Source organism: Asterias amurensis, chromosome 6 (genome assembly GCF_032118995.1).
Source record: "Asterias amurensis chromosome 6, ASM3211899v1".
Taxonomy (NCBI): Eukaryota; Metazoa; Echinodermata; class Asteroidea; order Forcipulatida; family Asteriidae; genus Asterias; species Asterias amurensis.
The window spans coordinates 10,390,645-10,417,506 of record NC_092653.1 but is presented as its reverse complement, the minus strand read 5'-3'; the positions used below and the strand labels follow the sequence as shown (position 1 = coordinate 10,417,506).

The 26,862-nt window shown below is 38.2% G+C and overlaps 1 protein-coding gene across 6 annotated transcripts in view; it reads right to left on the bottom strand.

Annotated features, from left to right (window-relative positions):
• LOC139938437 (unconventional myosin-XVIIIa-like) overlaps positions 1–26,862 on the bottom strand; it is a 149,194-nt gene that overhangs the window by 70,849 nt on the left and 51,483 nt on the right. For all 6 annotated transcript variants that reach the window (XM_071933963.1, XM_071933967.1, XM_071933966.1 and 3 more), the window contains 13 exons: positions 18,981–19,109; positions 15,402–15,545; positions 13,898–13,987; positions 11,727–11,846; positions 10,889–11,006; positions 9,768–9,895; positions 7,545–7,699; positions 6,885–7,008; positions 5,952–6,263; positions 4,881–5,132; positions 4,287–4,400; positions 2,841–2,957; positions 1,768–1,851 (listed from right to left, as the gene is read on the bottom strand). In XM_071933963.1, the coding sequence (XP_071790064.1) occupies positions 1,768–1,851; positions 2,841–2,957; positions 4,287–4,400; positions 4,881–5,132; positions 5,952–6,263; positions 6,885–7,008; positions 7,545–7,699; positions 9,768–9,895; positions 10,889–11,006; positions 11,727–11,846; positions 13,898–13,987; positions 15,402–15,545; positions 18,981–19,109 (1,887 nt within the window). The remainder of the gene's footprint in view (positions 1–1,767; positions 1,852–2,840; positions 2,958–4,286; positions 4,401–4,880; positions 5,133–5,951; positions 6,264–6,884; positions 7,009–7,544; positions 7,700–9,767; positions 9,896–10,888; positions 11,007–11,726; positions 11,847–13,897; positions 13,988–15,401; positions 15,546–18,980; positions 19,110–26,862) is intronic.

The window sequence follows — 26,862 nt, the reverse complement described above, 5'->3', positions numbered from 1 at the left end:
AAAATCTTGACTCCCATAAATGGCCGACCATGTTAGTTCGCACAGTAGAAGGAAAACCACGCAATTTCGAGGCAAACTTGTGTGGATCATTGTATTCTACTTTTAAAACATCTTTCCAACCATATGCATTTTATAAAAAACGGTTACAAACGCTTTTGTTTTGACCAACTCGTCCGATACAAGGAAACGTGTCCCTTTAACTCTTAAAAATTTTATCATTTTTTGTGCATTCATGCCTGCAGCTTTTTTTTTTTTTTTAAGTCAGAGTTTAAACCTGAATATATCCAGGGCCAAATGTACCAGCTAAGAGTTTCCTTCGTCTCTTTCATAAAGCTTCGTAAGCAAAAAGATTGCTAAGCACATACGAGTATTGCTTAGCAGAAACAGGTTACCGGCCAAAATTACATTAATTTGGTTTTGGGTGACTGGTGCTCCACTCACTATTTACTTAGCAAAGAAACTTGTCAAGCAGTATTTTCTAATTAACAGCTTTATGAAATTGGGCCCAGATCCCCTTGCCCACTTACATCCAACACATTCCTGCTCTGTATGAACAGGGCTTGGCATATTTGCCGTGGCTATATCAAGATCATGTGAACTCACGCTCGCACTTTATACAATGCACCGTCTATTGACACAAGAAAACGGGTAGTAAAGCGTGCCGATTCACTACTGAGATCGACTCTCAAGCCCTGGGTCAACAATCAACAGGATGACTGGTGTCTTCCCTGTACTCTACATCAGAGCTGTCCCTTGATACAGCGACAGCAATAAATGCGGACTGGACACCAGGGAGATGAAAACGCTGAGCGATGGCGACGCATTGATTGTATTGATATTGATTTATTTTCGTCTTGTACATTAATGATCTGCAAAGTGCAACCGAACCTTTCTCTTTGAAAAACGAATGAGGTAATACTTTTTTTAAAGCTATTTTATTTCACAATGAACTTGTTATTTGTGACTTCAACAACCAGAAGTAGCAAGTTTTGATGATTTTTCATTCCATTTTTTTTTTTTCAATACAATGTGTAGAAAACCAACAAAAGAAACAAAAATACGTGGTTTTTGTTTTTGAATATTCTCTATTTAAAGTGATAGATTTTTATATTGTCAAAACATGTTGGCAAATATCATTCAGGACATGAATTTCACCATGTCCTGTTTGGTTGAGTGATTGGTGAAAAGCTTCCGGCCAGTAATGGTAGAAAAACCATGGCCAAGATTCATACAACTGATCTTAAATGGATTGGTGTATCAGGACCAGGGTTGATGAAGCTAAACCACTTTCAGCCATAGAAAATAAAACCAACTTTGAGGTCCACCAAGGGCGGCCGGATCAACAAAATTATTTGTGTTTAATTATTGGGCCTTTATCGCTGAAGTGTAAGCTTCAGGCATGATGCCAGGTTTCCTAACTCTTCTAGTTATTGGCCCATGCAATAGGTTGAGTAGCAATTTGACTGTGTTCTTTCTCGGCGACATTTGATAGTTCTTATCATTAGCTGTGTCTCAGATCAATGCCTTGCTTCTTAGTGAGCTCCCTGCAGTATCATAAAAGTGTATTTATTTCCTCCTGGCTCAACTGTATTATTTGGTACATGTATATATTATTGCCTGTTCTACAACGTTACTGTGGAAACAATAAACCTAAACCTAAACCTAAACAGTGGACAATATTTTGATTTATTCTAGGGCAAATCTGTGCTCAGAGTGCTGGGTGAACATTGTCTGCCCACCGTGGCTACAACACTGATCAGGACCTACCTTCTCTTCTTGTTCGTGCTTGGCAAGAGTCATTTCACTGATTTGACTCAAATATTCATTCATCTTGATCTGATCATTGGAACTCTGTCAACAAAACACAAAAAAAAGTACAGGATGAAATTTTAACAAAACTAATCAGAATAAAAAAAAATTGAAAAAAAAATCATAAATGTACATAAACAATGGGACAGAAACCAAAGCATTATGTTAAATATTGTTGGAAATACTTGTATGGGTTGTACCCATACACAAGCAAGGGCAACCTGTGGTACATTGTACCTGTCTACAATACACACAAAAAAAAGGGGGGCGACAAGCCTAATCAAAATTCTGAATTGTTTGACTTTTTTTTTTAAAGCAATCCTGTAAAAGGATTATTGCAGAATTGGTTTTTGCTAACAAAACAGTTGCTGGCAGTGTCTGCACTTTATGTAATCCACCATATACATAAACTGACAAACCTGTTAAAGTTTGAGATCGATCGGTAATCTGGGTCACGAGAGATTAGTGAAAAACCAATTCTAAATTTCGCATTGCATCGATGCCAAAATAAACATTAATTAAAACGTTAACTGAGCGATAAACTCCAAACGCGAAGTTACAAGTACATGTAGGTTATTTATTTCTCATCACATATGTCAGACAGAAATATTTCAAGGGATGTTTTTAACTATCATCATCATTAGACCGTGTAATTTTTTTGTAAATCTGTGGTCTTCACGATTTTTGTTTCTTACCAATTCTGTAACGTTCCTTTAAACCATAACTATACATTAACATATTGTCTTTGCATTGAGCGATCTGCGCTGAAAAGTGTACAAATTTTGTCCACATTTTACGATTGACGGGTTGCATGCCTGGTTTTACATGTATAATCTGCCCTGGAACAAAGTGCTCGGCGATAATGCTCTTTTTTGAAAATCAATGTTGGCATCTCTTCAAACATTGCAAGCAACCATTACCGGTCCCACTTTGAGATGTAAAAAAAAACAGAAATCAAATGTGGGAGAAAAAGCTGTTATCAATTGCTCAGTATAATATTTAAGAATTGAGAGACATTTTTTTTTTTTCACCTGCAGTACTAGAGCCTTGTGTTTCTTGAGGAGATCATTGAAATCTTCCTCTTGATCTTCTTGTCTCGTCGTGAGGTCGTTCATCTCACGGCTTTGCTGAGATAACTTCTCTTCCACCTAGACGACACAAATCAGTCAAAGTCAATAAAAATAATAACAACAACAAATAATGATAATAATAATGACAATAACTAATATTAATCTAAGTCATTATGCATTTGTTTTAAGCCAAGTAGGGCCATCAATGCGTCTTGTAGAGTGTCATGGCCGAGTGGTTAAGAGCATCGAATTCAAGTTCTGGTGCTAAGTCACCGGAGTGTGGGTTCGAATCCCGGTCATGACACTTGTGTCCTTGAGCAAGATACTTTACTATAATTGCTTCTCTTCACCCAGGGGTATAAATGGGTACCTGCGAGGGTAGAGGTTGACATTGTGAATGAAAAAGCCTTTGGAGCGATATAAACTGTTGCCCAGGTTGTATACTCCCAAGGGAGCTGAGAAACATTAAAAAGGGATGTTATTGGCCCTATGACCAGGGCACTAATGTAAAGCGCTTAGAGAATTAAGTATTAGTTATTAGGCGCTATATAAATCGAAAGTTATTATTATTATACATGTAGCATTATTGCTCCTGTTCATTGGACCTTCAGTATTCCTAAAAGCATCTCAACCTCCTTAGGAGTATGCAGACTCGGCTACTGAAATGGTGCACACGTTGCCAATGTTTACGCACTTTCGCCAGCAATTTCGGGTGCAAAGAATTGTGCACCGCCACCATTGGCAAATGTTATCAACTATAGGTGAAGTACTTCTTAGGTGTAAGTGATGGCGGACAACTAAACGATAAGCAGAAGATATTTTTTGGTTGATAACACAGTCAGGTGGAACAACTTAATTAGTTGATATTATGATGTATGTACATGTACAACAGAGGTTTAAAATATAACTTCAATATAGCAAAAACCAATGTTACAACAAAATATGTATGCGGTATCGCCATCTTCATTACAGAGTGCAGCCATATTAACAGACATCAAGAAGTGTGCAAACAATCGTTCAAACGATAAAAAACATTTTATCTATTTGCGCAAGTAATAACAATAATATAATATCGAAGTCTTATATATACCAAACAAGGTAATCAAGGCGCTTAGTATATACAATATACAGAAAGAAGGGATATTGATGTTATGAGTTATGAGAACCAATTATGTAGCACCTTATAAGCGCATTCAGCAGCCAAACAAGGAACACGGGGGCGAACCCCTTCTCTTTTTGATAAGTGCACTGGGTTCTTTTACATGCGTTACACAACACATTGGACCAACAGCTTTACGTCCCATCCGAAGGACGAAGCAATGGTTACGTGGCGTGCTTAAGGACACAGGTGTCACGGCTGGGGAAGTGGAACGCACCCCAGGAGAGTCCGTTTATTCTTTGACTTACCTCTACCTTAGCCCTACTGACATCATCTAGCTGATTCTGTAGCTCGGATAACTCATTCTCCATACTCTGTCTGGACTTGACTGCAGCCAGCGCGGTGTACTGTGAATCCTCCAACTAGTAAAGATAAAATATTATGGTGAAAAAATATCAAATATATTTAAATATATTTAAATTAATGCGAATCACACTGGTTAAGTCTGAAGCTGCACCCTCAAGCTGACCATAAATACAAATTGAAATCCGCATGAAAATTTATGATAGTATTATATATTTCTATTTCATTAATAAGAAATCACATTGTAACCAAATGGCTGAATTTATTGATTAGAAATGAACATGTATGCAAAATACATCAAAAGAAACATTAAAAATTACATTAGTTACATTCAATAAACAATTTAAAAATAAAATGCACAAAAAATAAATATATCACTATCAAACATCAATTATAGACAATTTACATATAAAAGCAAAATATCTGAGGAAAGAACAGAATTTAAAGCAGCTAAAAAAAACCATAAAAATTACAGACATTGCAGACAACACAGCAGCACCTAAAACAACACCCTCAACCAAATGTGATTATTTGTTTACCTCATTCTTCAGCTGTTTAATCTTGGTGCTGCTCGGAGCTGACGCCTTCTGTTTGTCCATCATCGTCTGGGCGTCGTTCAACAACGCCTTCGTCCTCTTGAGATCTTTCTTGAGACGTCTCTCGACGTCCCGATCCGAGGTGCGAGGATGCTCCTGCGAGTCAGAGAGTTTGTGCTCCAGGTCCCGTTTGTCTCTCATCAGCGACTGCCGCTCCTTGTAATCTTCCTCCATCTGGTTCTCAAGTTGCTTCAGCTGAAATTTAAAGACAGAAAAGTTTTCAAATGTTAAATTTGCATCATTTTTTAATTCTGCTGTAAAATCCACTGAAAAAGAAAATTATCTAGTTGTTTAGCGTGATTGAATAAAAATTAAATCTTGAACCCTGAAAGACTATTATTTGTGTTTTATATTTCTCTTGATGTGGTTTCTTTGTTCAACTCCAAGCTTAAAAAGGAATCCATGACCTTTGCCCTTCCAGAGCAGATGTCTTACCACTAGACCATCAAACTAGCCCAGCACCTAAAGGTAAAGGTAAATCCTTTATATTGACCATTAGAATGCCACCACTTTATTTAACATTAGGAAGTAAGCCCAAGATCCCAGCATGCCATGACTGTGACTTATGGCAAAAATTTAGCCACATTTTATGAGAGTACTTCTTGTCTTTACTTAATTAAGTCTCTGTGTCATTGTGACAACAATATTCTCAACATATTATAGGAGGTGTTAAATTTGCATCGGGATTTGAAGAATATTAATGTTGGCTAATACCCACACACCAATGTGTGTTAGCACTGTGTACTCAGTGATATTTTTTCCACAGGACTCAGGAAAGTACTGAGTATACAGTGCTAACACACATCAGTGTACGGGTAAAAACCAAAATTACATACATTTTCTCAACACCATACAACTATTTCAGAACTTTCTAAAAAATAAACCCAGCAGGTGAGCACAACTATTTTTTTTTTTAAATACCCAGCAGTAAGTGGTTAAAAGTCGAGATGAATTTAAACAATCTTAGCCGATTGATTTTTCAAGGTTCACAAACTAAAACCTCTTCCAACTCACCCTGCTCTGGAAAGTGCTCCTGGCAGCTTCGGACTCCTCCTCCTTCACTTCCAACTCCTTCTGACTAGCTTGCTTCTGTCTCTCCAGCTGCATCTCCAATCTGAGCTTAGTCTGCTCCAGTTGGAGTATCTTCCCGGCCTGGTCGTCCAGCTCCTCTTCTTGGTCTTCAATCTTGGCTTCCAGCTCCCTCTTCTGTCGCTTGACGGAGGCGATATCCATCACCTCCTTGGTGCCGTGAGAGGACAGGTCTGTCATCTCAAAGTGAAGTTCCTCGATGCGAGATTCTTTGACGGTCATGTCCATTCGGAGGTCCTTTAAAAAGGCAATTGGGAAGTTTAATGATCACCCACCAGAATGTTAATAATCTGTAACATTTTGAACACCTTAGAATCATCCTAAGGAGAATATCTCTCACATGATGATTGCACAGTTGAGTAACAGAGAAACTCAGTTTTAAAGGGAAGGTACAATTTTGGTAATAACTCAAAACAAATATTAACTTCATAACTGACTTGATAACGAGCATTGGAGAGCTGTTGATAGTATAAAACATTGTGGGAAACGACTCCCTCTGCAGTAACCTAGTTTTTGAGAAAAAGGTAATTTCTCACTAAAATATTAAAAGACTCCTAGCTAGAAGTCTTTTATACATTGTACTTAAATCTGAAAGCTCACAAATTCTTCCAACAAGGATGATTTTTCTTTAGTCATTTACTTGCAACTTCGATAAACAATTGAGCCCAAATTTTCACAGGCTTGTTATTTTATGGTTATGATGGGATACACCAAGTGAGAACACTGGTCTTTGACAATTACCAAACGTGTACACTGTCTTTAAACAAGCGGTAAATTGAGTAATTTGAGGTTGAACCCCAAATGACATCAAAACAATGGCTTAAGCTCTATCTCTGTTTGAAATCAAGTGTAGATTACCTCAAGTTCTTGTTTAAGGACGTAGTTTTCACTTTCCGACGCTTCTTTCTCCCGATGTAATCGCTCCTTGGCTAAGTGCTCCGTGTGGAGATCTTGTTGCACTTTATGTAACTCGGCATCAAACCTGTCAGAAAGAAAAGAAGTAGAAGAAGAAGATTAATATCGGAAGTTTGTTTCACTCGAATCTAAGCTGTGTTGTTAAAGACCTTTAGGGTGCATCCAACTAAATAAACTCCCGTAGCATACAGTGCAAAATGCTAAATATTCAAAAATACGCAAACAAATACTTAGAAGTCTCACACTTTTTTACATCACATGGGAAATTATTCATTGACTCTTGAGCTTATAATCTCTGCCCAATATGATATGGGTCATTCCGAGGACCCGTCAAGTTATTCCCCCACCAATTAAAAACACCATTACACCGGTGTAATTTTCTGAACGTCAAAGCATCAATCTTGAAAAATGTCCCAATTTCTCTCGGCAAATAGGACCAATTATTTTAGGGCCTTCGACCTAGATTCAAACTCACATGTAACTTAGCCACCGAAACTTGAGTCTACTGCACTAAACCGCTACACCACAACAGTTATAAATGTAGTGAATATGTTTTTTTTTGTAAACAAATTCTGTGGATGTAAAAATGAATAAATCACTCACTTTCTTTGCTTCTTTTCCAGTTCAGCATTCCTGGACTGCTGCGACTCCAGATGAAGTCTGGTATCTTGTGCCTCTCCTATGAGTTTCTGTACTTTGCGTTTCAGCATGCTGACCTGTTTCCTCTCCTCCTCGACTTCCTCCAAGGACTCCGCCATCTTGGAAACAAAAACAACGAAATGATCAGAATTTTTGCGGCTGTAACCAATAACTGTTTCGCTCATAGGCCAGTTATTAACCAAGGCCAATTCAACTGAAACAGTTGTTCGGTTACGAAAACGCACCCCCGACCATTGGTGCTTAATCGTACAAATCTCCCTGTAGAAAGTGGTTCCTCGTCAACATTCCATGTTGGAATACACTGCAAGTGGCTGGTTCTTAACACTTCTTATGTTTTCAAAGAAATTTACTGCTTAACCCTCTGACGGCATATAGATCCAAGTATGACACAGGTATATGTACGGACAACCTTGCCTTGGTGCAAAAATAAAAGACGTACCAGTCACAACTGATGTATTGAACATTGTATTACATTGTGGCTGTTACCAGGTCAATGCTTGTTTAGCAAGATTTGACTGCACATCAAATCAGCAATACTTAACAGATGGCTGCATAGAGCTGCGTCTTGGTCAAACCAGTGATTCAGAAACGAAACAGCCATGACTTTTGTCTCTTGCAATGCACTCACATCACATCGATACATGTACCTCTTTCAATCAACGAGACCACTCCTCCTAAAGAATAGAGCTGACCGTTTAAGGCAATCATAGGTTAGTTCCTGTACCCAGAACCATGCCAAGCTTCAAATGCAAGGCAAAACAAAATATAAACATGTTTTGCGTCCTGCCTTTTTGAAAAAAGGAAGGAGGACCTATTATTTTAGTTTTTTAAAATGAATGGCTGCCTGCACATTTTTTAAGACAACCGACTGTGGTATTTTTTCAAAATTTATATTTTTTTTGCCTGCATTCGTTTAAAAAGAATCATTTTGTTTTGTTAAAAAAATTAAGGGATTGCCTCTGAAAAGGAAACAAGCTGGGACGCTAAACATGTTTTTTTTCTGTCTAACTGATCAAACCTTATCTGAAGTGAGATCAACTGTCCAAGCGGATAACACTCAGCATTGATGACAAATTACCATCAATCTTTTGTTTAGATTTTGTCTTGAAGTTTTAGCAGTTACGGGTCACCTCAACCCCGGACTATAGATTCCAGGTGGTTGCTATGGTAACCATATAATAAGGTAGCACTACTCTACACAAGACATTGGATGAGTCAATGAATGAGGATAATTCACTCAGTCAGTCTTAATCAGTCAAGATAAGAAAACGTCATATTGATGGGGCTGTCTGGCCATCCAACAACAGACAGTTTTTATTCTGACAAGACTTGACCATCCTTTCAGATTTGTGCTCGTACAAAGACAAACCTACAATTATCTCCATACATGTAGCTTTATTTTCACTATCCTGTTTGTAAGAGTTATATAACTTCAATGAGGGCTACGCCCAGTTTACAAACTAGCTTTACCGATTACCAAAATCCCATAGGAGTTGCATTGACCCAAATTGTCTAAATGATTTATAGACCATGTGAACTTTGTTTACAATAAGTGTGACCTTGTACATTCTTTGAGTATTCCGGCAGGCACAATATTGCACAGGTCATATGGGAAAGTTGACATTTTGTGTCAATTTCCACCTAAATCCAAGAATTATGAAAGTAAAAGCTGGACAAGTTTTTAAAATGTGCCCCTTTCATCATATCAAAAGTGGATATATAGTAGACAGTGCAATCTCTATAAAACATAAGATTTTATGTTTTCGTCCATTGAGCTGTGTACAAATCGTGCCTGCAGGAAGTCCAGGCTCTGTGGCTTTTTTGTAAACATGTGATGTCACAGGTCAAATCGCCTATACAAATCAAGTTTAGTAAATGCCTTTCAAATATATGTTCTCTTATACCATGTACACGTATACATGTTATACTTGGCTTTTACTTGTGCCATTCAAAAAAACTATAAATTAACACTTATTTTGGAGATCAATCTTGCTAAAAAAAGTTCCCAGGAGCTCCAAAATATGCAAAACCAATTTTATGAAATCCACACAATCCTTAGAAACAAACTCATAGTTCTGAGTCGACCTTTTGAATTCTCTTTATAAAAAAGACTTCTCTATCCGAGGAAAACCCCCCAACCCAAAACAGAAAGAAAATGCCTCTTACCCGTCTGTCAATGGCTTTCTTGGCAGCTTTCATGCTTTCCAGTTCCTCTTCATGCTCTTGGTTCAATCTCTTCTTAGTCAGCTCAATCTCTCGTCTTGCTTGCTCGTACTTGGTCCGATAAATGGAATCTACAATCAATCATGTTATCAACAGGAATCAAACCCATGTCTGGAGGTAAATATTACTGAACAGCTATGCTCAATAATTCAAGTTAGAAGAACAAAAAAACGAAAAAAAAAAAAAAAATGCCTCTAGCTACCGGGCAATCACGTTGGTAAGACACTGCTCTAGAATTGCAAGGGTTGTGGGTTCGAGTAATATTATGCCTGTAATATTTTTTCCACAGGACTCGAGGAAGTATTGAGTATACAGTGCTAACACACATCGGTTTATGGATAAAAACCAAAATTAATACAAAAAACAGGTTTCCATAAATCATGATGAAATATAATGTTTTTGACTGGTTTCAATCTAATTTTTGCTATAAAGCAATTTCTTCTTTGGGCAGTATCCAATGCTATACACGGTACACATGTATCAACAATTTGTTTTATTCCGTCGAATAATAATTTTAATTACATGGTATTTTGAGACCTGTTTTAATTTATTTGGCAAACTGTAAGGGAAATAATTTCAAATACATGAAAACACAAATAATAACATACTGTACGAATTTAAGCATCTGAAAGCATACAACTTGTGCGACAAGCGTGTGTTTTTTCTTTCATTGTTTCCTCACAACTTAGACGACCAATTAAGTCCAAATTTTCACCGTTTTTAAAATTGTATTCATATGTTGAGAAACACCAATGGTCTTTGACAATTACCAAAGGTGTACAGTGCCTTGAAGCTGTAGGTTCTGTGTACTAGGGTTCCACTTATTGTGGAAGAGCAGGGATTAACTCTGTGTTTCTGGTTTACAATGTACATAGCATGCACTCATAAATTGTTCACATCATAAATTCAAAGTACAAAGCCCCCCAAAAAATTGACCTAATTCCAGGCAGCTTAAAATTTCATTATTTTGGTTTACCCAATGTATACAAAATGGTAAATGGCGAAAACATTTCGGAGCTTAAGATATGGAATAATGAAGATGTCAATATTCACAGTCTCCCTACCTTCTTCTTCATCACTGCTCCCCATGTCCCCGTCCATATAAGATGACCTCATCATCCTGGACTCCATCACCTCCATCTCAAGACGTTCAGTCTTACGCTGTAGAGCCACATGAGAAGCCTGACAAGAAAGAAAATCATTCACACAATCATTGACAAGAAAGACATACAGGTTCTTCTCAAAACCACTACTCAGATACAGGTTCTCCTCAGCTACCCGTAAAAGATATGTACATGGATGTCACTGAAAACCTCACTTGACTGGCACGAATTGATACAGGTGCTTTTTCAACAACCCAGGCTTCAGTTCAGCTCAGGACAGCGTTCGATGTTGAAAACGCTACATGTAGGTGCAAAATGTACACTGCTCTAAAATAGACGACGGAGCCCTAGCCAGAGCCAGAGCCCAATCCAAAGTCCAAGCCAGAGCCGGGCCCAAAGCCAAAGCCCAAGCCAGGGCCGGAGCCCAAGCTGGAGCCCAATCCTGAGCCGGAGCCAAATCCAGAGCCTAAGCCAGAGCCCAAGCTGGAGCCCAATCCTGAGCCGGAGCCAAATCCAGAGCCCTGGAGCAAGAGCTCAAGCCAGGGCCGGAGCCCAATCCAGAGCCCAAGCCAGAGCCCAACCCGGAGCCCAAGCCGGAGCCCAATCCTGAGCCGGAGTCCAATCCAGAGCCGTAGCCCAAGCCAGAGCCGGATCCCAAGCCTCAGCCCAAGCCGGAACCAAGTCGAGGTTTGAATAATATCCCATGTTTCTGTCAGGTCAGTTATCTGACCGACAGTTTTCTACAGCTGTATTGCCACTAGACCAAGCCACAGCTAAAAGCCCTGAACAGCGCCCTCACCTTCATATCCTTAAGTTCTTTCTCTAGTCTAAGCCGTTCGGACGTTTCTCCTTCTAACATCTCAGATGCGTTGTTGGCCGTTGTGTGCTCTTCAGCAAGATCGGCGCTCATTTCAGCCATCTGCAAAAATTAACAGGAAAGATTTGAGATTAGGATTTTTCTGAATTAATTTGACGAGATTTTTGTATTTGTAAAACATGAATTTCAGGTGATGTATAAAAAAAAATAAAAATTACAAGGGAAACTAACTGGGAAATTGTGGAGTGAACAAAGAAAAAATGACTAGAGCGGGATTTGAACCCAAAACCTCCCGGTTTACATACCGGTGCTGTAGATACATGTAACTAGCCATAACTAGCCAGCCTTGTATCCCCTTCTGACTGATGCCCAAGAACAAAAATATTAACCAAAATACAAGGAGACTGTCAACATAGGGCTCTACTCACACAACGTTCCAGTCCCACAGAAAGTAAATTTGATCTTACCCACTCCTTTGAGTCTGAAGTGAAAATTTCATTCTATCAAAATCTGTCACTTTACATGTTCCTTCAAGAATGCATCAGATGTTTGATTCTACCAACAATGTTCCAAATAGACGGTTGATTGGGTTAAGTTTTCACAGCTCAACCACAACATTGAACAGGTTTGCCTTTACTATAAGAATGTTCCTAGCCCCATGAGCAGGAAGAGGGTCAGGTTGGAGGGGGGAGGAAGGAGGAAGGAGGAGGATGCTAATAAGGGTAAATATAGAATTATAGTGAGACACAAATATCCTGTATTCTTTATCAAGACCACAAGGGGGTTGGTAAATGCTGACAGGGTTTGCCCTTAACTTCTTCAGTGACTAGCCAGTGGGCCTGTTAGCTCGCCATTTCACTAGTCCACCAGCCTTTTCACTAGTCCAAATTTCAAATGAACTAGCAAGTCGGACCGTTTTGAACTTTTTTGTTGACTGGCCCTCAGGTGTATAAACTGGCATTTGGCCAGCAGACCACTGTTAAGATGAGAAGGCTGGCTAACACTTAAAAGAACACTAAAAGGATCAAGGTCAGGCATTTTCCATATTTTTTTTTAGAGATCCAACAATTACTTATGATAAGTAGGATTTGAAACTTTGCATGGTGGAAATACGATATGGAATGGTTTGCGGTAACACCATGTAATCTCTAATAAGTTGGGGTGGTTCTGAAAAGAACCGTTGGTTTCAACTCAATAGATAGTCATTACATGGTGTTACCGCAAACCTTTCCAACAATTACTTATGATGTTGTTCCTTTAATAGTTATTCAGTAACTTCTAGAGTAGGGCATTGTTAAACTCAATTCCTTATTACATGTACTCAACAATTGAGTTGATCATTAACTAATTATGCCAGACAATGATAATTTGGTGGGGAAATGCAACAGCCGATGACCGGAAGCGTATCAGCCGGATCGTTCGCACTGCAAGTAAGATCATAGGTTGCCAACTTCCATCACTTGATGAACTGTATCTCTCTCGAGTTGAAAAACCAGCCCTCTCTTTAGTAGATGACAAGTTTCACCCGGCACATTCCCTCTTTCAGCCCATGCGGTCTAAGAATCGATTCCGTTCAATTGAATGTGGATCCAACCGTACTTTGCAGAGTTTTTATCCCACAGCTGTTCATGTTCTAAATGACATGTTTTAATCATGAATGTCTATTTCTGATTTTAATTCTATCGTTTTTATCTTTTGTATTTCGCCTGTATATTGTAATACTTTTCAGAGTTGTTTTTATTATATTTCAATGCATTTTTGTATAAATGGTAAATTTTTAGTGTAATTTTTATACAACATATTTTTAGACACGCAAAACCAAAACGAATTTCACTGTACTAATATTTGTTTTTTACAAGTGACAATAAAACATTATTCTATTCTATTCTAACTAACAAAACATGTCAAATTCTCTAGCAAGGTCCAGGATACTGAATACAATTAAACAATGTGTGTATAAGCATAGAAGAGTTCAGCTACAGTTTTAAAACATTTTTTAAGGTATATTGCAAACGTCATTGCTTATTAAAAAATGTTTGTTTTTTGCCGGGTACTTTTGGCAGAAGAGTGTTTCACTGAAAGGCTTTTTCCAGGATAGATAAGAAATAAATAACTAAATAAAAAACCTTTATCTAAATATTTCAAACACTTACCCTGGACTCCATCTTGTCGCAGTTATGTTTCAAAATATTCCGTTCTTTATCCAACTTCTCGACTCGGGTTCTCAACTCAGTCAGTTCATGCTAAGGAAGGACAAAGTTAGATTAATAACTAAGGAAGGACAACATTAAATTAAAGGGTTTTGATACCTTTTGTAGATCAAGTTTTTGGCCATAACATAAACCCCCACTCACTGTGACATCAGATGTACAAGTAATAAAATTTATCTGTGGAAGTTTCAGCTGCATTAGTCGTCAAGTTTTGAGAAAAAAAAGTGAAAATCACAGAACAATGTTTTCAGGACAGTCATGCAAATCCGTTGAACATGCTAAAAGTGATTTTTGTGACAATCATTTTATTTAATTCTCAAAAACTACAGCATCTAAGCAAGTAATAATTTCAGGAAAGCTTTCTGCCATCATTATCTTTAACCCATGTAAATTAAATGTAAATCTGTTTGTGTTGTACAAAAAAGAACCCTAACCCTTTAACAAGAAAAGGACAAAGTTAAACCTTTAACAATTCTGCTGTTATTTTATGGGAAAAGGATATGTGTGTGAGACAAAGATGAAGAAATGTACATTAAATGTTGAATTAAGGAAGTCTACATCCAAAGTTTTGATAGTCTTGTTTGTATAAGCAATGTATAATGATATTCGGTTTGGGTCTATATTGCTGTAAAATAATAAACAAATATCTGGACGGGGAAATATCCACAAGTACCTAGGGGTAGGATTACAACCCATAACTGTTCTGAAACAGATATCATAAACACTTGATAAGTGATAACAAGTCAGCTCATAGCACTCCACAGTAATGCTAATGACATCACTTAAGAGAGTTTTTTCTGAATAATTGTTTTTCCTGGTTTTACAAAGGGTAACAACATTAGAAATCAGACTAAAGGAAGGCACACCATTTAGGGGCTGGGCCTAAATGAAATGAAGTAGGAAGAAGTCTGCCAATGACATCACTTTTTGCTCAAAATACCCAAATGTCAGACAAACTTTGCGCCACTCGCGCAATCACCGCATCAGTGCGCCATTCCGCAGTAGGACAAATGTAGAACAGTCACTGTCAGTACACACGAGTTAAGTTAACAAAAACCATATAATGTATAGACCAATCCGACAAAACAAAATTGGTAGCGCCCTCTATTGAAAATTACCAACTGCAATGTCTTTTTGTGCACAATCTAAGTATTGAAGACACTGCAGCAAATGGTGCGGTGCTCAACACTTGCACGCCCGGTGCGCGTCGGATTGGTCTATACACGAGTTCATTAGTTAAATTGACACTTGTTTGGGATACAGGTACAGAGCTTCTATTTTTAGAATTAGTGCACAATGCTACTGCAGTTTGCTTTTTTATTGGCTTGTACTAACTGACTAACTACATGTACACTGTACCATGACTACCAGATTCAAAATTAAGGTATTGAAACTATGTCAAACCCTCCCCCACCCACCCCTATCCCCCATGTTAGAATTGACTTACATCCTTCATTTTAAGTTCCTCTTCCGTTCTATGAACATCCAGCAATGGCATCACCTTGGTTACCAGTCGCCACCATGGCCAGTTCTTAACGGCCAAAAACTTGCGCACATTGCGCTGGATAGCGGTGATGGCTAGATGTTGGATCTGTAGAGGTGAGAAAAAATAATAACGATAATAATTTATTGTACATTTCGCCCATTCAATAAAATGTACACAAGCACATAACAAAATAATCAAGAAACAAATAAATAAACAACAGCAGCAAAAGGACAATGAGTAAAACAAACAGCAAAAATCACAAAAAAACCCAACAACAACTATGACCAATACCGAGACAAAATGGAATTACGGAAGTAGAGTACGGCAACTCTGAAGATAGATGAACAAATTTACAACAAAGCTTAAACTTACCTTTTAAAGGGAATGTACACATTATTTGGTAAATGTCAAAGACCAGTCTTCTCACTTGGTGTATCCCAACATAAGCATAAAATAACAAGCCTGTGAAAATTTGAGCTAAATTGGTCATCGAAGTTGCGATAAAATGATGAGAGCAAAAACACCCTTGATGACGAATTTGTGTGCTTTCAGATAGGAATAAAAGACTTCTGGCTAGAAGTCTTTTATTATTTTAGTGAGAAATTACCTCCTCCTCAAAATCTAAGCTACTTTAGAGGGAGCCGTTTCTCACAAGTTTCATACTATCAACAGCTCTCCAATGCTAGTTACCAAGTCAGTTTTTAAGTTAATATTTGTTTTGAGTAATTACCAAACGTGTACCTTCCCTTTAACTCATGGCAAACAAATGCAATCAATGTTCTCAATTCGCCAAGTTCTATTCACATCTTATCATAGCATTCATTCCCAACCAGCCAACAGAAAATATTACGAAAAGAGGCCAGACATGAAAAAATAGAATTAAAGCTGTTGCAAACAACTTACCAACCAAAAGGACCGATGGTATAAATGACAAAAATAGTTAATGGCCTGATGTTTCGACCCTAGCAGAGTCTTTCTTGAAGGTTAAAAGAGGACAGAGCATCACCATACAGATCAAAGCAAAGTGATCTAGCAGGAACCAGCTGGCGTTACTCGGCTTTCACCATTAATGACCCTGGTACTACCAAGTCCAAATGGAATCATAGAAAATGCAAACTGATCGCTTCTGGTTAACCACAAGAGAAGTAATAGCGCCCCAGAAATGGCATGCAATAACACTCAGTAATGGACTACCACTAGAAGGTTCACTGAGGCAGAAAAACCATGGTTGCTCAGGAGCATTTAGAGTTTATCAGTAATGGAGTGGGTTTCATAAACATCAGGCTGGTTTTGGCTCATGGCGCTGGGCGTCTGCTCATACAAGGAAATTGATCTGCAACCGTTTATTTAATATTCACGGTGGATTAAATGTTAGTTGGAATTACAGGATCATCAGAGTCCATGAAGTTGAAGCTCTGTCTCGTAGAAACTGAGAGTTAAGGATGCGTCTGATATCTCCTGAAGATTATCAAGGACCAGGGCCCAATTTTATGGAGCTGCTGCTAAGCAGAAAATGTTGATTAATAATTGTCTGCTAAGCAGAAATGAGCAGGAAACCAGTCACAAATTGTACATGTGACATGGTAGTTTTTCTGGTAACCTTATTCTGGTTAGCGACATTTTGTTGTGCTTAGGCTCTACTTTTTGTGCTAAAGCAGCTGGTCAGAAAAACGTTACCAACCAAACATACATAACCATGTCACATGTACAACATGTGACTGGTATCCCAATCATTTATGCTAAGCAAACAATTTTTAAGTAATATTTTCTGCTTGAGCAGCTCAATGAAACTGGGACCTGAACACCATTGTACATGTAGCTAGGATTAGAGACACTACTTCAAACCTTCTCAGACAATGTGACAGAGTTGACCGTCATTCAAGACTCCTGAGATGTATGCTGGGATGAACCAAAAGGCCGTTTAGATCCTTAGTAGAAGACAAATCCTTACTAGAGAAGTGGCGTGTCGTTGCCTAGGTAAAGACCATCAGACTCAATTTCTGGTGTTTCTGATCAGCAGAGTATGGGTTCGAGTTCAAGTCATGATACCTGTGTCCTTAAGCAAGACACTTAACCATGACGCTTTATCCTTCGTATGGGACATAAAACCATTGGTCCTATGTGTTGTGTAACCCAGTACACTTATTGAAAAGAGAAGGGGTCCGTCCCGGTGTTCCTGGTTTGATCAGCTGCATATTGTGCCACAGCACCTTGTAAACCATTACATGGTGCTATGTAAAAGGAGTAGGTCTCATAATTCAAACGTAGTCCCACATACCTTGAATGCTGAAGTGCCTTGAGTGTCAATGAGTGCTGCTATAAGAAGCCACTATTATTAGTCTTAAATCATGTACACATCAGTACACATTTATCTACCTTTGCAACACTGCCCTTGTACCAGTCATTGATACAAACAGGTGTTGTGTGGTTACTAATCAGTTTATGATCCATGACACAACATCTTGAGTAGGGCGTGTAATCCTTACATCCAGAAAAATGGAAATTCATTCAAGTCTTGTCCATCCAGGGTAAAACAACCATCACAACCAACATTGAATCTTGCAATCAGGAGATTTTGTACAGCAATCCGGGATAGTTTTAGAATTTGGAAGAAAAGTAAAAACAGACAGCCATAGTTTGTAATGATGTGACACAGACATTCAAAATGAGTGTCGGGAAAAAAAGCAACCAATCATGGAATGTATTTTTTTTTAATTGAAAATTTGCAGACATGTTGACTGTTTTTGTTTACAACATATGTTAACACGATTGAATATTTTGCTAACATCTGGCTGTCTCTATGCCAACCACTCTACCTGTCTATGCCAACCATTGCAGTTTGTTTAACAATACAAAGGTCTATAGCAATGTCCTGATCAGATGTGGCCATAAACAAAATCATCTCTGAAAACGAAATTAATAAATATCAGCGCGCATAATTTCCATTAGTAAAACTGGGACAGAATCCTAATAATGGTCAAATACACCACACACAATTGGTTGCCGTAGACATTATTACATCAGCCGACTGCGGCAGAGTCCCTGATATTAATTTGATTTCAGGCTCTTAGATGGATGTGATTTATCATAGTAACATCACAAATGAAAGGTATGAGTAATGAGGTTAATTGTATGCAAGATTCACAGACAATCCCATAAATGCTTGCCTGTGAGGCCGATACCAGACGACGCCAGGCTAGTGAGCAGACAGATTTGCTGGGATGCCATTTTAATATTATTATTTTATTTATTTATTCCTTATTGATGTTCATGCACTTTTGTATAATTCTTTTAATTGTGGTGTTCTCCTAGTTGGTATTTTCAAAACTGTTTTCATTATGGAGCTGCCCCTTTTTTGTAATTGCCCAATCTAGGATAAATAAAGTTTTTTTGAATTGAAACATTGACTTACTTATGCCTATGATACTTTTTCACAGGACTCAGGGAAAGTACTGAGTATACAGTGCTAACACACATTGGTGTATGGATAACAAAAAAATATATTCTTTATCCCCGATGCAAATTTAACATAAATTTTACCTTGAATTGTTTGAGTTTTCGTCGCTGTATGTATCCTCGACAGAAAGCCTGGAAATCAGTTATCGTCTTAGCCAACTGCTCATCTCGACGGTCCTCAAGCTTCACCAAGGCACCAGGTTTGAAGAAAATCTGAGGAAGACAACATTTTAATGACACCATGAGTAAAGGAAACTAAAAACCAGCTGCCACGTTTTGGTACATCATTAGTAGGATGTAGGAATGTAGTAGCAAAACACAGACCTTTGCAAAAAAATCTGAAGAAAAACAGAGATTTGAAGAACCTTCAAGAAGACAACATTTAATGACACCATGGGTAAGGGAAACTAAAGACCAGCTACGCTGTGCTGGTACATCATTAGTTAGATGTAGGAATGCGGTAGCAAAACACTGACCTTAAAGGAAAAATTGTACAATTTGGCAGTAGGGTTGGCGGAGTGGTATCTTTCCACGCCTTCCATCTCTAGGACCCCGGTTCAAATCACGCTGGGGGTACTATGTGGATTCCTACCTAAATTCGTGGTTTTTCCCTGAAATAATTCTCTGTTTTTTCCCCCCACATTTTAAAGAGTTTATCTTGCATCCAAACCATCTTCATAAAGCTACACAATCAGGACAATATCACGTTTGTTTGGCTAGCCTGCCAGACTACATTTTGTAGCTTAAAATTACTAGATCGAAAAAGAACTGTTAACTTTACGAGATGGTTTGCACCAGGCAGAACACAGATTGTGAAAACCCCCAAAAACACTGTCGCTAATTCTGATTACCACAATCAAAATGCTAATCTGGCTTAGCATCTGCAACATAAATCGACATCAAAATCAAACAAACATCCACAACTCCCCCCCACAAATATAAAAAATTAAATATTACACTTGAAACACTTTACCATCCAACATGACCACTTCACTATCCACTATCGGCGCCTTCCGATGACCCTCTCTCAACCCAAATAATGGCTACATATATATCTGTAATAATAACCAGCATTAGACACCACCAGGGGTAATCACCCCATAGCAGTAGCCAAGGCTCTCTTAAGTGTAGACTCAATAAGGTATTAAGCTGACAGCATCATGGCTTGTACACACCAATGCAATCATACACGCTCCATCTAATATTTACACATAATGCTTTGTTATGTAAATCGCTTGAGTGGCTATCCTCTAGTGATATTGACTGCACTGGATGTTCTTCAAGAGTTGTTTTTTTTTCAGGACAGTGGTTTTCAGGGAAAAGAAAGAATATTAATTCTGTAGATATCTAAAATATGTCTAAAGTAAGCTTTGATATGAAAACAAATTATTTTTCACAAATAGTTTTGAATCTGAGATAGGCTTCAGGTACACATGTATGAAGACATTCTCAGGCATCGTGAAAGCACACAATTCTATAAGCATCAATGGTGTTTTGTTTTTCTTTGACTATTTTCTTGCAACTTCGATGAACAGTTGAGCTACATGTAAAGTTTTGAGAATACTTGGTTTTTCAAGTTTTGATGATACTTGGTTTTGACAATTAATAAAAGTATGCCTTTAAAGTACATGAAGTAACTATCAAACTTGCAAGTACAACCACATGTAAATCTCCTTTTGGAGGAGTGTTAGCTCTGAAAATAGCCAGTGATGATGGTCTCGATATTTCAAACCGTGTACTCACTCCTCTTCAGTGTTACAGTGTACTTTGTAAATTAGTTTACAGTAACTGCATCCAACCTCTGCTCAATACCTACATATGATGGTTTTTATTTCTCAAACTCTTATCATCTGTAATGCGATTCTTTAATTGCAGGTTACGATTGACCACAGCCATAGTCCCAGGAAAATAATCAAGATATCTGGTATCAGAAACCAAATAAACTTTGGGTTCACTTTAAACCTTATCAAGCTTCCATGGTTACCTAGCAACCAATCTCTGACATAGGCTGATCTGGTAACCAGACTCTGATCAGTCCACTCTATATAGGTTACTGTGGTAAAGTAGCCAGGCTACGGATGGTTGCTGGCTGCGGTAAGAGACACTTGTGTGTATACACTGGTAAGGCCTGCCGACATATTCATTATTTTGTGTGTGTCAATAGAGTGTGAATTAACTAGCCATGCACAGTCCCAGCATGCCCATAAATTAAAATGTTTTTGTTGTTGTGGCAAAGCCCCCAAATGCTTATAAATGCTAGTAAATTATACACTGGTTACAACCAATTTATTGTAGGTGTTCAATAAAATGTCTACAAATTGTAAACATTTTATTGTATACATAAAAAATGAAGACAAAAATGTAACCACTAAAGGAAAAAAATAATAACTTTCAGTATTCCACTAAAATACACCAATATGTGTGACCACATTGACAGTTTATTTATGCAAATATATTCATAAAATCTAGTATATGTAAATGAACCCACCTGCTCCTTGCATTGCTGTTCATAACGTGCAACCCTCAGCTGTACGTCCGCTCTGCTCAATACCACAGCAAATACTGACATCGTCTCAATCCAATTACCCCTCTCAAACCCACCGAGCCAGATCAATGCTTAAAGACTTCCCCCGATAACAATGCTCCTCATGAATTATTTATGAGGCATGTTGTGACTCTGTCATTGGAGATGGTGGTACTGACAATGGTTCTCATGAATATTAATGAGGCATGTTTGACCCTGTCACTGGAGTTGGTGGTACCAAAAATAGTTCTCATGAATAAACATGAGGCATGTTTGACCCTGTCATTGGAGATGGATTGGTGGTACTCAAACTAATCAATACGACTGTTTGTACACAGTGCTCAACAAGGCTCTGCCTCTTGACTGGAGAATGATAATCAATATCTCAAAAGCTTCATCTGGTGGAACACCTCATGAATAAACATGAGTCACGATAACTCACTACTCCATGGACATTCTTGTAAGTACTTGGCAAGTAGACACACACTATGGTCTTACCGCAAACCAAATATACGTATATTGAAACCTCACCATGCGAAGTGTCACTTAGATCTCTTGAATAAATTAAGGCTAATTGATATCCACAATGAATGCATGAAACACCTGCTCAAATCCTCAAGTTGTGTTCATCACACATCGCGTAGTGAATAATGCAATACCTCTACATAATGTCTTTCTCCAGGTCAGATCATGTAGTCATTAATTTCTCTCAATGTGGCACTCCTGCTCAACTGGTCATGAAATGGAACACTTCCAGGGTCTGTGGTCAGCCAGCCAATAAATTTATTTACTGATTTATAAGTAATTCATTTGTTAAGACAGATAAACAGAGAAATGTCTGTAAAGTAAGACGTAAGAGAAGTTTTTTTCAGAAGTTAAGAACATGTTTAAAGAGAAGAGCATGTAGATTCACATTCAACCCAATAGTTCTCATATAAAATAACATGAGGCAATACATGAACTTGTAGAAAAAAATCTTGAGAAAATAAAACTATCCTCTAGCAGCACCCAAAGCAACTGACATCAATCAGTTCCCAGAATCAATCATTCAGTTGATAATGGTTAGATAAATAGGGACCAGTCTATTTCAATTGCAGCTTCAGTCTCAAAGTGCACCTGTATCGAAGCGCACAACTTAACACTACATGGATTAGTGATGTTGAGCACATGTGACAGCTAGAATCCAAGATCACCAAATCACTACGGGTGAAAAGTCCATTAAAACCACTGTTGTCTCTCTGTCACACCCAATCTGTGTTGATTAAAACATCATCCTAGCTTCTCAGGTTACTTATAACGTGTCGACCTATAAATCTGACCCCGCGAACCTCAAGATGCTACAGGAGTGACTTTGAAGAAACCAACAGAGGAGATGTACATAACGAGATCCCAAGCCTCATCTCCCTAAGGGGAGCTTGCCGAGTGATTGGTTGCTGGGCTCGCTGAAGGTGAAGAGATTCTGAGATCAAGGACGACCCTGGGTGGACATCCAATGTCTTTTAAGACACTGAGGATGCAGAGCTTATTAGCATCACTCACAGAGAGCAAGCAAGAGACCAACGCTGTCACTTAACCTTAAGTGGCAAACACTGCATCATAACACACACTCAAGTAAACGTATCCCACTGTAAAAGTAGGCTTATATGAAAATGACGTGCTTTCCTCTGCAGCCAAAACAACTACATCACTTTCTTGGTGTTATCATCTTTAAGCAGCTGAAACCACACTGTAGATGAGGGAGACAGGATACATATTTTCAGACGGTGTCGGACTGGTTCTGGTTGGAACACACATCTGGATGAGATGCCAACTAGAACTTGTACATTTCTTTTGTAAATTTTCTTAATCTAGTTTAAGAAACTGGTCTAGAATTGCAAAGGTCGTGGGTTCGAATCCCAACCGAGTTTGATTCAGGTCTGTCTTCTTGAAGTAACAAATAAATATAGAAATAAAACTGAAGTGAAATGATCACTAATTGAAAATCACGATGACATTTGAAGAGTAAGGTTTCTCAGTCTCAATGAACAACCATAACCACGCTTAAGTCAGGTAAAAGTCATACGAATGTGAATTTGTACTTTGTACACTGTCAAGAAATGTCAAGAAATGCAGTCTCTTGCCGTGATGCTTCAAATTGATAACAAGACCTTAATTCAATGAGCTCTCAATGCTGTGAAGTTTGAACGAACGCTTATAAATCGACTCCTGTAGACACCCCGATTGCGATTGTTGGTCTCATCATAAAAAATTATTCCATTTTGACAAATGTTTTCTGATAACAATAAGCGTCTGGTGGATGTGTGTGCTACATGTAGATGCGTAAATTTCTGCGATGTACAAAATATTCTCGTTCACTGCTCTTCACTCTTGGCTCAAGGTGGTGTCTCACATTACAAACAGTTTCCACACAATGTTGTCAAACATGTGTAACAGTTTGCGCACAACTCAATTACGTGCAAAGGCGAACACCAGAGTGAATACATACAGCAAATCCATCAGCTTTACAGACAGGGTTGATACTGTATGAAAAAGTCTGTACATGTACATCACTTTCATTCAGATGATTTGAAGGTTTGGTCACAACAACGGCCAGTCTTTCGTCTCAGTGATAGCAGTTCAACCTCTTTCAAGAAAAGCTGAAGGTACATCTAGACTGATAAAAAACCCTGATAAATCGCATACCAGGCTCAATGTCTACACATTCCTTCCAGTGAACTAGCACAGATGTTTGACATAAAGGTAAACAATGACGACTATATAGTGATAGCAACCTGCACTATCACTGCTCAGATCGTACAGATCTATTCCAGTCAAAGAATGGTATAAAATACATCAGATAAACACTCTGACAGAAGTCTGTACTGAACCACTTGGGCGATCAGTTTGATGTGCTACTTTGAGGTTATTTCTCCATTAAACTTGTGATACAATCACTAGCTGCGTGCATCCTCCGACCATTTCTTGCTCCGCTGATTCTGTCAACCGTGATCACCAAAACCATCAATTTTTAGCCAGTTGATACGACCCAATGTCAACAAACGATGTGATATTTCAATTACTCTCGAGCAGGATCCATGGCTGTTATCATTAGATTTCCCACAAAGTAGTTTCCAATCTTGCAGTACACTGACTTCAACATTTCAGTGTCTTGTACACGACAATCTTACCGGATACTCCGACTTCAGAATTTCAATGACCGTACACGACCCATGACTGATCCATTGACACTAGATCATAATAACAAACTATACAGCACGGATGCTGTACATAAAACATCTGCAGACAGACTATTGCCGAATGGTTATCTCAGCTGTGATACTCACAAAAGGGATTTCTTATCGGGATGAGGGAGGAAACGGTTACCATGACAACAGGGCATTTTAATTATATATGCTACATGTTGGGGGCTTTTATGTATGTGTGTATATGGTTTACTATTTTTTTCAAGGCATTGCTAAATAATAGACAATAAATCATAGTTATTATTGAGACAAGCAAGGTCAAAAGACAATGGTTGAAAAACAATTGGTGAAAAAAATAATAACAAAATTGCACCTAATGTATACACCACTTTCCAATAAACTAATGCACTTAACCAATCAATCAACATACATTTATTGCAATGGCAATACAAAACAGTTTCCTTTCAGTGGAAGTGGTGATGAAAAATAGACTCTTAAACTTCTGCAAAAATAAGTTTGCTAATAAATTTTACCTCGGATAGAAATACCCATCAAAAAGTTCCTCTTCTCAGATTTGATTATTGTTATATGACTTGACTTGCATTGTAAACATAGGCTTTGAAAATAATAGGGCTGTCTGCACAAAAGTTGTAAAGTTCTAGAAATTATCTCTCAATAAACAACAGTTAAAATGTCAAAGTTGTCCAACCTCATAAAAAGAAAACACTAAAATAAAAAGTACACTTCACAATGCAATGTTGCAACAATGCATACAATACACTAGTGAATGACAAAGGAAACAAAAACACATCTCAGTTGCTGTGGTTTTAACAGAATAAACAAGCTCAGAAAACACTGTCAATTTTTTGTTTTCTTTATGGTTTTGAAGCCAAGGATTCTGAAAATAGCAAAATCCGAGCTGATCATAATATTAGCCAAGAACCCAATGAAGAGAAGACAATCCAAATAATGTCCCTGGCAATCCAAATAATGTCCCTGGCAAGTTCTGAACCGGGGTCCTAAAGGAGGAACACGAGGAAAGACATCACAATGCCAGCCAGACAGTCTCCTTAAAGACACTGGATGTCAAAATGCATCTTATGGTATCTACAAAATTGGAAGATTGCGCCGTTATCTTGACCAGAACTCCACCGAACGCCTTGTCCATCTTCACAGCTGGATTAATGTAACAGTCTCCTTTACGGTTTACCGGTGACATCCACAATTCCCCTCCAACACATCCAAAACAGTGCAGCACGTCTAATTGTCCGAGCAAAACTCCAAGAACACATCACACCAGTCCTCCAATCCCTTCACTGGCTTCCCATTAACAAGCGAATCAAATTCAAAGTCACTGCTTGTTTTCAAAGTCAGAAATGGTCTTGCTCTTACTTATCTTCAGAACCTTATTTATACCAAAGCCCACAGTTCACGCAACCTTCGTTCCTCTTCTACTTCCCTTTTGTGATTGTCTCCTCCACCCCGCACCTACACTCGATATGGCCAACGAGCCTTCACAGTCAACGCACCTACATTATGGAACAATCTACCTCTTCACATCGTTCAGGCTTCATCTCTTGAATCCTTCAAAACCATGTTAAAGACTCATTTACTTCTATGCTAAGCTTTAATAGTTATTACAATTTGTGTTTATTCGTAGTTATTATACAGCGCACTGTAACTTTTGTAAAAGGCGCTCTATAAATGCTATTTATTATTATTCTTTTTTTATTATTGGTAATTATCAAAGACCAGTCTTCACACTTGCTGTATCTCAACATGTGCATAAAATAACAAACCTGTGAAAATTTGAGCTAAATCGGTCATCAAATTTTCGAGATAATAATGAAAGAAAAAACACCCTTGCCACACGAAGTTGTGTGCTTTCAGATGCTTGATTTCGAGACCTCAAAATCTAAGTCTGAGGTCTCGAAATCAAACTTGTGGAAAATTACTTCTTTCTCGAAAACTACATTACTTCAGAAGGAGCTGCTTCTCACAATGTTTTATACTATCAACCTCTCCCCATTCCTTGTAACCAAGTAGGTTTTATGCTAATAACTATTTTGAGTAATTACCAATAGTGTCCACTGCCTTTAAAAATAGAAACAACTTTGGGTTGAACAAAGAAAAATTTGAACCTACGACCTCCAGATTAACGAGCGGCAGCTGAGAGGTATTCCCCTCCCCCTGAGATTCTGTCCCCCTGTACAGCTAATTATCGAGAAATTTTGACTTCCAATTCCGACTCCACTCCCTT